Source organism: Callorhinus ursinus, unplaced genomic scaffold, assembly GCF_003265705.2.
Source record: "Callorhinus ursinus isolate GAN/ISIS: 27379988/994484 unplaced genomic scaffold, GSC_fseal_2.0 scaffold43, whole genome shotgun sequence".
Lineage (NCBI taxonomy): Eukaryota > Metazoa > Chordata > Mammalia > Carnivora > Otariidae > Callorhinus > Callorhinus ursinus.
Window position 1 is genome coordinate 12,761,744 of NW_027397105.1, and position 17,414 is coordinate 12,779,157.

Here is a 17,414-nt window from a genome sequence, read left to right on the forward strand (position 1 = left end):
CTTTGGCCTGGACCTTTCGAAAGTGATTTTCTTAAGGACAGCCTAAAAACCTCACCATCACTGAAAACATTATTCTGAAGGAGAGAAACATTTAAGGAGCATAGTTAGAAATAAAGCCAAGGACAAAACTTGTGCTTTGTGTAACTTCCAGAATGTGTGACAGTTGGAACTTGTAAGTATAAGAAATATAAATTTATCTTGACGACACAGTGCTGTTAGCCTTTTCATGACTCTGTGTTATCGAGAACAGTGAAAATCCATTATAGAAAGTGACAGAAACCACCCAGCTGGGCTGTCAGCCATGCTGACATCAATAACCCAACACTGCATCTAAGATCTTTCTTTGCGAATTCTTGCCTCATCGAATACCTAACCATGCTTTTCAGAGGGAAAGAAGGCTCTGAGGCTGCATTAAAGAAAGAGCTGAACAGTGAGCCTTTGTAATTGATCATTTCAAGTTACATAAAATACTAACTTCAACTCCAATGCCTAAAGGCAGGCTAGGTGCATAATCCCTTTGAGTCCTGGGTATTTCACCGCCCCTGGACTTCCACAAGGATTTCGGACTGGCCCCTGGGATGAGGGGTGCTGGGAACCACAGGTCAGGGAACAGGGGGCTGCTGTGCCAGGGAGATGCATTGGAGGGCGCCTTACCCAGGTTGTGCCGCTTGGACTTGGCATGTTCGTGGATATGTTTCTTTGTGAAGCAGCCGAAGAAGACACAGTGCAGGCAGGAGTGAAGCCTGTTCAGGTGGACTCCACAAACGTGACAGACGCACGACTTCGCCTGAAATTGAGAGCAGAGAATTAGAAACCAGGCGTTCTAGGGCAGAAAGTGGTCAAGCAAAGTGATCCACAACCAACAAGGCAGTGGGAGGAAAGGACATCACAGGGTATCACCAGTCTCACTCAACAAGAGAGCTCTTTGTTAATCCTTTCAACTGCTCCAAAAGGTACTCTTGGCTCATTTAGCTCAAAACTAGCTCCATGTAAGAAAGCTCAAGCCCACAATCTCAACTACCAAAACCCATAAGCGGCTCAGATGTTTACCACATGAAGCCTTAGGAGCCATCAGTCTCCTCCCCAGTCCCGACGGGGTGCTGCCCACCCTCTAGTCTCCTTCCCCATTTCACACCAGCGACTCTCAGCCTAGCCACCCTTCCCGTGGACATCACTGTACGTTTGCGATCCCAGGTCTCAAGACCACAGCCAATTTACAAGCCATCGTCAACCAGCAGAGAGGGACATGAGTCAAAGTGATACAGAAGAACAAGAAAAAGAAAGTTTGTTGCCAAGAGTTAGACCACAGAAACCTAAAATTTTAATCTCAGCCATTGCGAGCAGTGATAATTCTTACACACCCAAACCACCCAAGACCACCACTGTTTTCTAGCCCAGTATGACCTCTGCACCGCAGTAGTAACTATAAACTCCCTGCAGATCATCAAATTGAATTTCCAGCCTCTGAGAGGACACCATGGTGTCGGATTTTCTTCTGCGGTGATGGGTGGGCAGGAAGCAGGGGGATGAAGGCCAGGAGGAAATAAACAGGGTACGGGGAAGGGAAGGTTAAGACAGAAAGCGCTGCCAACACAAACATTACACACTCCCCGCTGCGTGCGCTCTAGACGCTGGTGCCGCGGGCCTTCAGATGATGTACCTCATTCAATGCTCACAACCACCCGCTGGGGAAGGTTTGCGCTCTTCTGACATCTGAAGAGTTACTTAAGTGTATATATGCTTGTGACCTGTGTGTGCGTGACACAGTTAGAATGGAGACTAGGACGTGCCTAACCCCAGGAGGCCCCTCAGCCTGGAAGCAGCCCCTCCTAAGCTTCGCTCTGCACACACAAGATCAAATCAAGTGCCAAGCCCAGGGGTGACAGGGCATTCACCTAGAGCGGGGGGCATGGAGGAAGGAGAGGCTCTGGGGACCGGGCTCAAACCATATTTACATAAAACACAAATCAGTTTTCACCTAGATAGTAACTGCCTAAAGGGAAGCCGTGTAGGGACACTGATAACTCTGTCAGCCTCCAAGAGGAGGGAGAACTGGTGCAGAGGAGTTGGCCAGGGAGGGTGCAGGGGCATATGCTCCTCAAAGACAAGAGAGCCCTGCAAGCCACAGGCCGTAAGACAAAACAGACAAGCTCCTCTCTCTGGCCCACCCCCACCTCGTGCACTCTCATGCTCTCTCTCTCTCTCAAATAAATAAATCTTTAAAACAAAAACAAAAATAAATGTCACAGTAGTATAAATAGTTGTATCATCTATTGATTCTTCTAGCGATAAATCAAAGAAATTAAGTAACCATAATTGCTTTTAGGAATACAGAGGACGTGTCTAAATTACGTATACAGTTCTATTTGATGTAAGCCAATGATACTTTCAGGTTATCACGGAAAATTTCCCTTTGGCTATAAATATTGTAAGCAACAGATTCCTGAAGATTCGTAGTTACAACCACAAGCTAGACTCCATTTACTGTTCACTACAATTACAGATACAAAGAATGGGAAAGATTAAGAGGTGTCCTTTATTTTTATCACTCAGGATATTTTTTAATTTTTTTAAGATTTTATTTATTTACACTCGAGAGAGAAAGAGAGTGTGCGCACAAGCAGGCAGAGGGAGAGGGAGAAGCAGGTTCCCTACTGAGCAAGGACCCTGGGATCATGACCTGAGCCAAAGGCGGTCGCTTAACCAACTGAGCCACCCAGGCGCCCCAGTCAGGATATTTTAGAGGCATTATAATGATTTCTTTTAAAAAATTCCTCTATGAACTTTAAAACAGTAAATCCAATTCTATTTATATAACAAAAAAATTCAAGAGTAGCATTACCTTGAAAATATAAGCTTATCTGGATCATTACATAACTAATTGTCCCTTAAAACACACAAAAACTTTTTTAAAAAGATTTATTTACTTTAGAAAGAGAGGCTTTAGAGAGAGAGACTTGGGGCTCTAGAGAGAGAGAGATTGAGACTTGGGGCTCAATCTCATGACCTGAGCTGAAATCAAGAGGTGACACCCAACCAATGAGCTAGCCAGGCACCCCAAAACACACAAAAGGTTTTTTAAAAAGATAAAAATTAAGCCCTGAACTTCAAATGTAAAGCTCTATCACCTGTTCTTTTGCAGAATTTCATGAAACAGGAATCTGCCTGAGGAAAAAGATCCTCAAGAATCTTAGCTGCACAAAAAAACTATAGCTAAACACACAGAAACTGATCATGTCCTGATGCTACCAGGTCAGGGAAAGAAAGCCTCAAATATAAATAAATGCACACACATATCCAGGATTCTAAATCCTTTTCATTTAAATAAAGCCCATGCTTGAGGCGCCTGGGTGGCTCAGTCGGTTAAGTGTCTGACTCTAGATTTCAGCTCAGGTCATGATCTCAGGGTTGTGAGATCAAGCCCCATGTTGAGCTCTGCACTTGGGTGTGGAATCTGCTTGGGATTCTCTCTCTCCCTCTCCCCATGCACGCATGCACACTCTCTCAAATAAATAAATAAATAAAATCGTTTTAAAAATTAAAATAAATAAGGGTGTCTGGGTGGCTCAGATGGTTAAGCATCTGCCTTCAGCTCAGGTCATGATCCCAGTGTCCTGGGATCAAGCCCCGCATCAGGCTCCCTGCTCAGCAGGGAGCCTGCTTCTCCCTCTCCCTCTACTCTTCCCCCTGCTTGTGCTCTCTCGCTCTGTCAAATAAGTAAATAAAATCTTTAAAAATAAACAAACAAAGCCCATGCTCTATATTCATTTTAAAGCACATATCAAATAAATAAAAAAAATCTTAAAAAAAAATTCATCAAGGAGTATGCTTTAACAGGAGGGATAAAAAGCCATAATACAAAATAATAAACACACTGATAAAAGATGTGGTTATACTGAGAGACAAACCAAACGCTATGGAATTTAAAAGGAGCAACAACCACACCTGACTGAGGACAACTGGAGAAATCAGAAAAGTCTGTATACAATTTCTGTTCAAATTCTATGGAATTCTATAGAATAAATGTTTCTAACAAGGGGTATGACTTCAGTTCTTATGGAGAAAAGAAAATTAACTCAAAGTGGGAAGACCTGCTCTTGGGAAGAACAAGAAGGAAAGCATGTAAGTGAGGACCTAACTTCCTCGTCTGGGCAACCTCACTGAAGTGTGTTAACACCTAGACGCTACCTGGAGGCGGTGTAGCGCCCACCACTGAAGGCGTTACTGGGTGGATGGATCCAACAGCTGGGAGACCAGTTCCCTAACAGTAACGAAGCAGCCAGCGATGGGCAAGAGTACACTAAGCACAGAAGCAGAAATCTGTCTCTGATGGTGTCTTTTGTAATTTCTATCAGCACTATCCAACAGAAGGTTCTATGATGCTACAAGTGTTTTGGGTCTGCACTGTCCGTTACAGCAGTCATTACCGAGAAGTGACTCTGGCAGCCAAGAAACTGGGTTTTTTATTCTATTTCGTAGTAATTACAAACAGCACATGTGGCTAGTGACTGGAGTGCTGGACAGCACAGTTCTAGATCCTAAATGGAGCAACGGCTGACTTACATGAGTTCTGTCTCCTGAGTGCATTTACCCCCGAAAGCTGAAGCACAGAAACTAGAGCAGCTCGAAATAACCCTGGACGCCCCAAGAAGCAGTACACGTAATAAAGACATTTGTAGGTTTGACACCAAATCTCAGGATGTTAAAACAAAGGCAAGTGATTACTACTGCCAAGTACTAGTGAAAAGAATTAGATAGATGTCCATTACTTATCAAAGCCAGCTGCTGACTTCCAGTTAATTCTTTAAGGATCTTGCATCCAGTTGTAGGCAATCCCGTGACCCCCTCAGCATCTGTTACAGGGCACAGGAACGGGTCCAATTCCAGTTTCCACCACTCTCGCTGTGGGATCAAACAAGTTACACGGTTCTCTCTGCCTCGGTTTCCTGACTTTTAAATGTGGACACGTTTCTACCTCATATGGCTACTACGAGGATTAAATGGCTGTTTTTTAATGTACTGAGGCCAGTGCCTGTACGTATCAGGATTTATAGTGGGCTGACAGTCGCTTCCCAAAAGATGTGTCCCTGTCTTAATCTCCAGAACCTGAGACTGTTACCTTAGGTGGAAAATTTTGCATTATGTAGTTAAGTTCAGGGTGTAGAGATGAGATTACACTTGATTATCTGGGTGGGCCCTAAATGCCATCCTGAGTGTCCCTGGGAGGGTCACAAAGACCTTGGACAAGGGAATGAAGGCCAGGTGAAGGAGGCAGAAACTGGAGGGTGGGGGCCTAGAGCGGGAACAGGCCAGAACCGTTCCTCCCTTTGAGCCTCTGGAGGGCCGTGGTCCTGCCAACACCAGACTGTGGGGTTTTGGCCTCCAGAACTTGTTCTAAACCCCCCAGTGTGTGGTCACCTGTGAAAGCAGCCGCAGGAAAGAATACATAGTTCACATCAGCTGTTACTATCCTAACCCCCTCCCACTGACATGGGAAAGGGTAGGACACCCTTGCACCACCCACTACTGGTCTGAGTGGGCCGGGGAGAGGCACAGGGGTGGCTGCTTTCTGGAGTGGCTGGTCGCGGCAGGGACGGCAAGGTTCCTCCCTCAGCTCATCCCGCTGGGGAGGCAACACTGGCAACCTTCCTGGATGGGCAGAGGCAGCGGAATTCTGGAGGCTGGCGGGGGTTCCAGGAAACTCAACCCAGAGTCTACTGCTCCTGGAGCCCTTGTAATGATTTCTGTATTAAATCCCTTTCTCCCATAAATTAATTCAAGTAGATTCGGTAGGCTGCAAGGAAATCCTGAAACACAGCTAGGATTTTTTATCAATAGGAAAAGCAGACAGGGGTCAATAACTTAACAGTTCTGTTTGCATCCACCTGGATGAAGCTAGAGAGGATTATGCTAAGTGAAATAAGTCAGTCAAAAAAAGACAAATACCCTATGATTTCATTCATGTGTGGAATTTTAAGAAACAAAACGAATGAGCAAAGGGCAGGGTTGGGGCAGGAGGCAAACCAAGAAACAGACGCTCAAGTATAGAGAACAAAGTGGTGGTCAACCAGAGGGACGGTGGGTGGGGGGATGGGGATGAGGGGGGCACTTGTGAAAAGCATGGGAGTTGCATGACGTGTTGCCTCTCTCTATATACACCTGAAACTAGTATTATGCTGTATGTTAGCTAACTGGAATTTAAATAAAAACGTAAAAATAAACAGTTCTGATTTTACATAATTCAAGAAATGCACAGAAAGTCCATTCATTCGAGGCCCCAATACTAACAATATTTCCTTGGATACCCTAATCTCTATGATCTTCTTTCTCACACCCTCCTCCCCATACCAAGAAGGATGGGGCAGGGGCAGAAGGGGCACATGAGTCAGGGATGACTCAGTTGTATGGGGAATTTTGAGTCTAGCTTAAAGCAAGCGACAACCATGAGACAGCACCTTGAGAGCTAATGCACGACTTCCCACCACCACTGATCTATTAACATCTGACAATTGTAAGAAGGTAAATTTAATTGTTTTTCATTCTCTTTGATGATTTTTTCAAGGGTTCAAAATACTTTTCTACCATCAGGGACTCTGATATAAGCAAAGGGACAGGAATAAACATTCCATTTTCTACATGAACTGAGGCACCAAAAGGCAAAGACTTAACTGAAATCAAACAATCTCCTCAGATTTCCCAGCCTCAGAAAGCCACACTCAGGTCTTTGACTCTCTCAGCTCAAATAGATCTATTTAGCCCAACTCCCTCGAGGTACAGAAGTGAGAGTGACATTAAGTGTGATAGAAGAAATACATATTTTGGTCTTCCCAATTCCAAGCACAAAGCCCTTAAAACCCTTGAATTTCAAAGTGATCTGATTGGTATCTTTTGTTATTCACAAGTTCCTTTCAACCATGTCTAAATTTATGTTAATGAGATGATTTCTGAAAAGCTTCTGGATATCCTCAGGATGGGGTTGGGGTGCCAGGGAACCAACCATGTGATCAGAGGGTTGGAACTCTCAGCCCCATCCCAACCTCCACCAATTGCCAATGATTTAATCAATCATGCCTCTGTAATGTCTAATCAGTGCCTGTTTAATCAATCATGACTATGTAATGAAGCCCTAATGAAAAATGCTGAAAGACAGGGTTCAGAGGGCTTCTGGGTTGGTTAATGCACCCATGTGATGTGGAAAACAAAGGCAGAAGACAAATTATTAAATTTCCTTACTTGTTACAGCCCACTGACAAGTCCTTGAAACAGCGTGACATTCCTCTAGGAACTTAAGCGCCTCGATGTTAATACTTTGCTAAGGGTAAAAGGCAATCTTAGCCCGACCCCCAGGAGCCTGTAAGTCTACTTTAACATATAAAAATTCCTCTGGAGGCGCCTGGGTGGCTCGTCAGTTAAGCAGCTGCCTTCAAGCTCAGGTCATGATCTCAGGGTCCTGGGATCAGACCCCCTGTTGCGCTCCCTGCTCAGCGGGGGTCTGCTTCTCCCTTTCCTTCTGACCCCCCCCTTCCCTCTGCTCAAGTGCGCTCTCTCTCAAATAAATAAATAAATAATCTTTTAAAAAATTCCTTTGGAAACTTCCTTTATCCCTACTCCCCCAAATATATGTTGGCAATCACCCCCCAAGCATATGATCCACAGATGTATATCTGAAGGCTCTCATGACTAAGGTTTTATTAGGCCGTAATAAATAACCTTTTCCTAACAATAGCTAGCCCCCTCAAGGTCCTGGAAACCTTGCTTCCAAAATTCCTTAGAGACTTAGGCCGTGCCTAACTCCGTCCCCCAACTTGAAAGTATATCATGGGCCACTCCTCACGACCCTGGGTGCAGCTCTTTCTGCCCATGGTCCTGTCCCCGAGCTTTAATAACATCACCTTTCTGCACCAAAGATGTCTCAAGAATTCTTTCTTGGCCATCGGCTTCAAACCCGAACATCTTTCCTCCATCATACACACTGCGAGTGTGGTGCACCCTGACTCCCCTGGGACAAAGCTCCTGTGCCCAGGGCCCCCCCAGACCCCATCCTATGTACCTCTTCACCTGACTGTTCACCTGTACACTTATTTTATAATAAATTGGTAAATGTAAGTAAACGTTTCCCTGAGTTTTGTGAACCATTTTAACGAATTACCGAACCTGAAGAAGGGGTCCTAACCAGCTGCAAGCACAGGTGCCGATCTGGACTCGTGACTGGTGTCTAAAGTAGGAGCAGTGCTCTTGGACTGAATCCTTAAGCTATACAATCTTACACTGTCTCCAGGAAGGGTCCAAATTGAGTCTAATTTGTACGACATATGGCCACTGTCTGCCGAGTTTAGAGAATTACTTGGTGGTGATGTAAAACAGTCCAGAATAACTTAGTGGGAGCACAAACTTCAGACTCAAAGTAACCTAATTTCAAGGCCCAGACTTGGTGTTCACAATAAGTGCCCTTGGGTAGGTTAGGCGACTTACCTGCCACGCCTACCTAAAACATGTATTACGAGTACCAAAATCAAGTGAAATTATGTACGAAAAATGCTTTATAAAATATAAAACGCTATGTAAATTAAACAGTATTATCATAAATGAGAAATGAGTGACACTCAAGAGAGACTGGGGGACCTGTGCAGGTCACACTTTTGGGCAGAAGCAAAGGCAAAATCCCCATGGTACTGCCTGCCTTGGGCTACCCTTTTTTCCCCTCTTTGGGCTATTCTCAACTTAAATTCTGTATCACCTCCCAACTGTCAGTTGTCAATGTCTATAGGGAGTGATCAGATTCTCCTAAACCTCATTTTAACCTGCTCTTTCCACCTTATTCCCCAAAGCCTTTTACCAGAGCTGCTAACAATAATAAAAGCTACTGAATCTGGTTTAATTTTACTATCTGCTGGAGGTACCGGTCAACATAAGATGAGAGGAAAGAAACAAACCTCAAAGATCTGTTAAGGTAGGTCATTTCAGTCCCTGAAAACTGAGTTTACGTACTTCCTACTTAATCTTCTTAACTTTCACAGCACAAAGGGCAAACCATAATACATGCCAACCTGTAAATAACTGGTTAGGCAGCCAGAGGATGCCAGGATGCAGCGCAGACCAGGACAAAAGAATCTGACTGTATTACAAATAAATATATGCGATAATGCACACGTATGCAGAGGGTATGGGACAACTTGCCTGAGTAACTTGGAAACGAGTGGAGGGTGTAAAACAAAAGGCAAAAGGAGCCATAGGAGAGCCAGGTGATAACACTGCTTCCCCGAGGAGGGGCAGAGTAACAATTCTGAAACCACTGTTGAAGGGGAAAATTTTTCCTCTACCCTTCAAGATTCTTCCAGCTAGTCTAAGATTTAAATTGACATGAGACAGAATAACCAAAGAAAAAGAACCAAAGTTTAATTATGTGCACATGGAGACCAATACTGACATTAAGACCCAAAGAAATGAAAAAAGCTGGCAAAGAGACAATAAATCACAGAGGAATTGACAGGACAAAAACTTATGTTCAGGAACTTCAATTATTAAGGAATTAAACACAGATTTGGGGCTGGGCCATAAATTGGTAAAAAAGTAATAAAAATTATACAGCTTTCTCGGTTCTAAATTCCCTATCTCTGCCAGAGTGTTCTTTCACGGGCCGTTTTTAAGGAACTTTTAATTCAGAATACACAATATGCCAAAGTGTCACATTTGGGGGCAAGACTATCCTTGGTGCCTATACCACTATACAAGCAAACTGAAATTAAACAGTTAAGTACATAGATGGTGGGTAAGTTTCTTTTTTTTCTTTAATTTTTTATTGTTATATTAATCACCATACATTACATCATTAGTTTTTGATGTAGCGTTCCACGATTCATTGTTTGTGCATAACACCCAGCGCTCCATGCAGAATGTGCCCTCTTTAATACCCATCACCTGGCTAACCCGTCCCCCCACCCCCTCCCCTCTAGAACCCTCAGTTTGTTTTTCAGAGTCCATCATCTCTCATGGTTCGTCTCCCCCTCCGACTTACTCCCCTTCGTTCTTCCCCTCCTGCTATCTTCTTCTTCTTCTTTTTTTTCTTAACATATATTGCATTATTTGTTTCAGAGGTACAGATCTGTGATTCAACAGTCTTGCACAATTCACAGCACTCACCGTAGCACATACCCTCCCCAATGTCTATCACCCAGCCACCCCATCCCTCCCACCCCCCACCACTCCAGCAAGGTGGGTAAGTTTCTATCTGTGGGACAGAGAAGTTACAGATAAGCAAGAAAAGGCTAGAATGACCCACGTTGTATCGGATTAGAGTTGGAGACATCACTATGAACTCAGGTATAGTTTAATAAGGGTAGAGATGAACCACCATAGACTTGTGTGTACATGAATTGGCACATACACGTCTGTTTCTTAGCTCTGTCCCCTGAGGGCTGAGAAGCCACATCACTGGTATTAACAAGCACAGCCACTGCCCAAACCGTATTTTCTAACTCTCTTCTCCAATAAAAGGACAAGGGCCCCTTGGAGAAATGGTAGATTCTAAGACCGGGGCAGAAAATATACAATATAAGCCTAGAAACTCACAGTACCAGAAAGTAAGGAAGTCCTCAAAAACAATAAGCCAAACAAAAATTGCTAAGGGTATGCCAAAGTGACAGGGAAGACAACCGGAAGAGCTCCCACTGGCTAAAGCTGGAAGAGTCTGAGCAACATAACAGAATACTGGATTATAACCCATAGTATAAAATATCTGTAAATCCATACTGATACAAAAGATTGAATAAATACTAAATGAGTGAGAAAGGACAAATATTGCCTACAGAAAAATTCCAAATAATCTGGATACTCTGGCCTCAAGGACGCACAGCATAACTGCCCTCTCCTTACATGTGACCTGTGCAGAGTGACAGTCCTCATAGTATGGAAAGGAGGGAAAAGGAGCCACTTTATTGTAGAGCAGCCTCACAGCCATGCCATCAAGCTTACCACCAACAGTCCTAAGTCGTGTTGACCCCATCACCCTTGACAGGGCTTGGTAAGGGCACTTCACCTCTCTGGTCTTCCCAAAAGCCATAACCACAACTATGAGCCATGAGAAGAACATCAGACAAGCCCAAATTGAGGGGCGTTCTATAAAATACCTGAGCAATTTGCCTCAAAACTGCTAAGGTCATCAAAAAGAAGGAAGGTCTGAGAAAATGTCACAATCCAGAGGAGCCTACAGAGACATGACAGCTACATGTAATGTGGAATCCTGGATGGGATCGTGACAAAGAAAAAGGAGGTTAGGGAAAAACTAATGGGATCTGAATGAAGTATGACTTTCAGTTAATAACAATGTATCAAGTTTTGTCACTGGTTGTGACAAAAGGTACCACAGTAACAGTGAAAGGTTAACAATCAGGGAGCCGGGGTGGGGTGGTCTGAAGAAAATGGGTGGACTGTATCAAAGATGGACTGTATCAATGCTGACATCCTGGTTTTTAATATTTTATTACAGTTTGCAAGATGGTGGAAACTGCTAAAGGGTACAGAGATGTCTATGTATTATTTTTTACAACAGCATGTCAATCTACAATTATCTCAAAAGAAAAATTTTTTCCATTCCGGGCCTTTTATTTGGAATGACCTGTCCCCTGCTTAGTATGAATGGTATGATGTTTTGTTGTAAGGATTTGAGATTCAAGGCATCGATAAATAAAGCAAAAGTTAATTCCTCAAGAGAATACAGTTTGAAAAGAAAAAAGGTTACTTAAAAAAAAAAAAAAGACATATCCAAAAAATGAACTGAACTTAAAAAAACAAAAACACAAAACCCAGAGTGGGCCCAGCAGCATTCTCAACGTCATGGGGTAAGCGCCGGGCTGAGCCAATGACCTGTATCAAAGGTGAAGCCAGCAACACAGGCAAAGCTCATGGCTCTCGGTTTATGATCTACCAGTGTGTCCTGTTGCTCCACGTATTCTGTCTAAAGCCAGTAACAGAAGTGTCTTCTCCCAATGATGATTTCTACTAAAAAGTTCAAATGAATCAAAGAGATTCATTCAGATTTCAAGGCACGGATCTCAGACTCCAGAACTAAAGCAGCACTTATAAAGAGATGACCAGTGCACAGCCCTAGACTAGTACATCTTTTCTAAAACACATGGCAAAGTAACCACTGACTCAAGACCATTTTCCTCCTGTAATGACTTCCCTTTCCACACAACCAAACACCTGAGCCACACTTCCACAACCCTGACTGTAAGAGCTACTCTCATCTGAGGCAAATGTCCAGAGGCTAACAATCTATATTTGTCGCTTTGTAAAGATTCAAAATGAAAGGGCTTTATGCTTGTACTCCACGAAATTATACTACCTTAAACTTTCATGAGTCATATTTAGTCTTTGTATTTGTCTCCTTTTGGCTACCTCTCTCCCCATGGTTTTCCATAAATAAAAGTGCACTTTTTAAAGGCATCTCAGGTTTGATGTCAAGTAGACAAATCACGTTTCAATCCCTCAGTAAATGAAAACATATATTAAAATGACTTGCCTACGATTATTCCTTCTTTAAACTACCACGCTTAAGTTGTAAAAGTTCTTAGTAAATCCTACATATCGAAAGCTTGAAGAAAGGGGAAAATAGACAACACTCCTTGCATCCAATTGAATATTAACCGCACAGCTCAACAGATCTATATGCATGGTCAACAAGTGAAAAATGGAAACAAGACGGGGCGCCTGGGTGGCTCAGTTGGTTGGGCGACTGCCTTCGGCTCAGGTCATGATCCTGGAGTCCCGGGATCGAGTCCCACATTGGGCTTCCTGCTCGGCGGGGAGTCTGCTTCTCCCTCTGACCCTCTTCCCTCTCGTGCTTTCTATCTCTCATTCTCTCTCTCTCAAATAAATAAAATCTTTTAAAAAAATGGAAACAAGATACACAGCATGTATGTTTACATAAATAAAAACATATAACTGTTTTATGTGCAGATGTATTTATAATTTTTTTAAGTTTTTATTTATTTCAGAGAGCGCGCCAGCGGCAGGCAGAGGGAAAGGGAAAAGTAGGCTCCAATGTGGGGCTCGATCCCAGGACCCTGGGATCGTGACCTGAGCTGAAGGCAGACATTTAACCGACTAAACCACCCAGGTGCCCCTATAATTTTTTAAAAATCTGGAAGACCCAGGCAGCAAACATATCTTGATAGTGGTTGTGTGGGGCCAGAAATGACTCACCGTTCAATAAGCCTATTCGATAATGTGTTTTATTTTGAGTATGTTCAGGGCGGGCGCCTGGGTGGCTCAGATGGTTGAGCATCTGCCTTCGGCTCATGTTGTGATCCCAGGGTCTTGGGATCAAGTCCCGCATGAGGTTCCCTGCTCAGCGGGGAGCCTGCTTCTCCCTCTGCCTCTCTCTCTGTCTCTTATGAATAAATAAATAAAAATCTTTAAAAAAAAATATGTTCAGGGCACCTGGGTGGTTCAGTCAGTTAAGCGACCAACTCTTGGTTTCGGCTCAGGTCACGATCTCCTGGTTGTGGGATCAAGCCCCATGTTAGGCTCCATGCTCAGTGCAGAGTTTGCTTGAGATTCTCTCTCCCCCTCTCCTTCTGCCCCTCCCTCTGCTCTCGTGAGTGCTCTCTCTAAATAAATAAAATCTTTAAAAAAAATGCAAAAAAAGAGAGTATGTTCCTATTGTCACTTCCGTAACTGTTTTTTTTTTTTTAAATACACAGATTCACGCATTTTTATCTTCCTCAGTAAAACTGACCGACAATTAAGCACCTAGAATTATTTATGCATTCCTTTATGTATGTTCAGGCTCCAATTAGCCTATGTGTGAGAATTACCACTGGGCATCTACAAGTACTCTAAATTTTAAGGCAGATATTTGTAATCCGGCTCTGTGACACCTACTATTTAATGGCATTTTGACAATTAAGATTTCAATTCCTCAAGAGAGAAACCCAGGGTTCAGGGTTGACTGGACTGAAGAGAGAATGAGAGTCCTAAAAAACAGGCAATCATTCCACATTTAAATGGCAGTGTGAAGACCACAAACATCAAACAGAACACATTGTTCAAGTAAGGTATGACTACTGGATCTTCGAGTCCTCCTGCCTCTTATCTATCATTTCCCAGGTAAGTTTCCTTCTCTCTAGGCCCTTTCTCAAAGGAAGTATTTCCCTAAGAATTTCTACCCAAAGGCTTGCTTTAGGCCCCAAATTTTGTGCCTCGGACGGACAGAAACCTTCAAAAGCGGTTTACTGTCCTCCAGATTACTGACCAAACTAAACCAGAACCCATAATACCAAAATTACAGTATGTTTGACAACTCTTCTTCACTTGAGGCAAGGTATAGTTGGTAAAAGTATTTACTACATCTATAAAGAAGGCCGTGTTTTGCTTTTTTTTTAAGATTTTTATTTGTCAGAGAGAGAGAGAGAGAGAGAGAGCGCGCGTGTGCACGTGCACAAGCAGGGGGAGGGGCAGGCAGAGGGAGAAGCAGGCTCCCCACTGAGCAAGGAGCCCCATATGAACTCAATCCCATTCTGGGATCATGACCTGAGCTGAAGGCTGACGCTTCACTGACTGAGCCACCCAAGGCTTGCCAAAAGGGCTGTGTTTTGAGGACAAGCTGCTGCAAAATTTTAGAGTCACAGAAACAGTTCAAAAAGAGGGGAGTGCGGGGCGCCTGGGTGGCTCAGTCGTTAAGCGTCTGCCTTCAGCTCAGGTCATGATCCCAGGGTCCTGGGATCGAGCCCTGCATCAGACTCCCTGCTCCGTGGGAGGCCTGCTTCTCCCTCTCCCACTCCCCCTGCTTGTGTTCCCTCTCTCGCTGTCTCTCTCTGTCAAATAAATAAATTAAATCTTTAAAAAAAAAAGAGGAGTGATTATTTAAACAATATTCCCCATCCTCCCAAGGTCTATATATTCAAAATACAATGTAGACTTTGTTATGTCATAATAACCAGGAGCACTTAAAATCTTGATGTTTTCATTGTCAGTTTTTCACACACAAACCCTAAAATGGTAAGATATTTGCTATATTCAACACATGCCAGAAAAGCAGAGTCCCCTGTGGCAGCACTGAGTCCTAACTCACAGGAACATGGGAACATTTTTACATTCAGTAGTACACGGGTATTACTGCAATTCAAGCCTATATTGGACAGAAAGTTAGCAAAACTGATCATGTTCTTCTTACTCTGTGCCTACCAAAAGAAGTGTCAAAGGTGGATACAAAAACCATAACCCTTTTCTACTTAAGAGAAAGCTCACCTGTTTATCCAGGGCTTTATTGAGACACCACCTCACACCAGTCAGGGCTTTATTTCTATGGTTACATTGTTGCTGAGACTTCGACCTCAAAAGGCACCTTTGTTTATTTACGAAGATTATAACTTAAGTTGAAATATTTTTTTTAAAGATTTTATTTACTTATTTGACACAGAGAGACAGCGAGAGAGGGAACACAAGCAGGGGGAGAGAGAGGGAGAAGCAGGCTTCCCACTAAGCAGGGAGCCCAACTCGGGGCTCTAGTCCAGGACCCTGGGATCATGACCTGAGCCGAAGGCAGATGTTTAACGACCTAGGCGCCCCGTTAAGGTGAAATATTTTTATAGCAAACTTCATATTGTTAAAACCAAAAATATACCAAGCCTACATACAGATCTACTGAGAATCCTACTCACTGTGAAACATGTATTGTTCACTGTTAACCATGAGGATTAAACCATTTGTCAAACCAACTCTTCCTTGGCTGGGCCACTAGAGAGTGCTAGACATACAGTTAGACAGGACCCAAATGATACAAAAATGACCCCCCCTCCCCGCCCCCAACAAAATCTGGAGCAGAAAAGACGAAGGACATTAGGATTCCTGGCTGGTATACTACAAAACAGTGACAGATCTGAAATTTGAGAGAAGTATTTATCACCACCTCTTGTCTGTCAATAGCTCAAGTTCTTACAAGTGAGTAACAGAGATGTGCTTCCACAGCTCCCAAACTAAGCAACTGGCATTAAAGGATTAATCCAAGACATATAGCAAAAGAAAAAGTGGTTCCTTCCTTTAGGAAAGGAGACAAAGTTAATGATGTGTTAAACTTGACTCCTTCAGCTTTGTTAATTTACAGGGGAAGGGGAGACAGAAGAAAAAAGCAGGGGATTCCTTAAGTAAGGAATCCAATGCGGACAGGAATCTTACACACGCCATATAAATCTCAACCAATAAACTAATGACATGGAGCAGTAACAAGATTATCACCTGAAGACCACCGGTTTCGATCAGGATATTTTTTTAGGAGCACACAATTCCATCAGCAAGAATCTCACTCTGATCCTAATAGAAATCATCTCTGACTTCAGTTCATTCTAAGAGGTAATGCTTTCCAACACCATCACTAATGAAAACTGGTGCTAAACCCCTACAATCTCAGTGGATGTTAGTTTAAAAAATTAAAAAAAAAAAAAAACTACAAAGGTGGAAAGAACCTCACACCTCCCAATCTCACTGCACTGCAAAATCGCGTTACACTGTAACAAGATTTATTCACCTAATACCATATTTTCTGATTTCCACATAATTAATAAGCCTAATGGGGCATTTATCTGAAAAAGATAACACTAAATGTAATTTCCTCAACGTCTCACGGAGCTGATCAGTTTCTTATTAAAGCCTCTTTACGCAGAAGGCACGCCACTGTCCCACCTCCCCATCAAACCGATCTTCTTTTAAATCCACTCCTCCGTAGCTACAAGTGATTCTCCAAAACACATCGTGCTGATAACGAAATGGCTTTCCCAGATATAGGTGTAACAGGGGCTTGACTTGCTCCCTTTCCAACTGCTCGTCCCCTCCACCCACGTCCATATCTGAAACGAGGCGGGACGATGCCATCTCCCTGCATTCCTTCCTGCAGACCCTGGAGCCGGTGTGTGTTCTGCCCAAGCACCACACAGTTGTAGCTTCATACTGACAACTCCCGGTCGAGACACACGGCTCAGTTTCCCGGACCAAGGTAAGTAAGCCTTAACTCACGCTCCAGATTCACGGGAGCTCAGTATGGTGGCAGGGGACGGGCCCACAGCAGACCACCCAACAGTCCCCGGAGTCTTTGTCCCTTTTTAGTTTTCTGTCCTACGTCTTCTCATTGCCCCCAACCCCGCCCCCGAACCCTCCCCTGCCCCGGAGGGTTCCTCGGTGAAGCCTAGCGCTGGAACCTGGGACACCTTCCTACGTACCAGGCTTCCACCGTCACCCCGGAGGAGAAAACCGCCCCCTTCCCAGATCTGCACTCGCCCACCTCCGGAACTGGACACGCCCCAAGCCCCACCCCTGCTCCGCCCCCACTCCCGCAGAGGAGGGGGAGGAAGACGGGGGAGGGGAAGAGAGGGGGCGGGAGGACCCAGGCGGAGGGGAAGGGGAGGAGGGAGGAGGGAAGA

The 17,414-nt window shown here is 43.9% G+C and overlaps 1 protein-coding gene across 1 annotated transcript in view; it reads right to left on the minus strand.

The window, feature by feature from the left end:
* The window catches only part of USP22 (ubiquitin specific peptidase 22), a 46,958-nt gene that overhangs the window by 23,904 nt on the left and 5,640 nt on the right, over positions 1–17,414 (minus strand). The window contains exon 2 of the mRNA XM_025863873.2: positions 655–787. Within this exon, the coding sequence (XP_025719658.1) occupies positions 655–787 (133 nt within the window). The remainder of the gene's footprint in view (positions 1–654; positions 788–17,414) is intronic.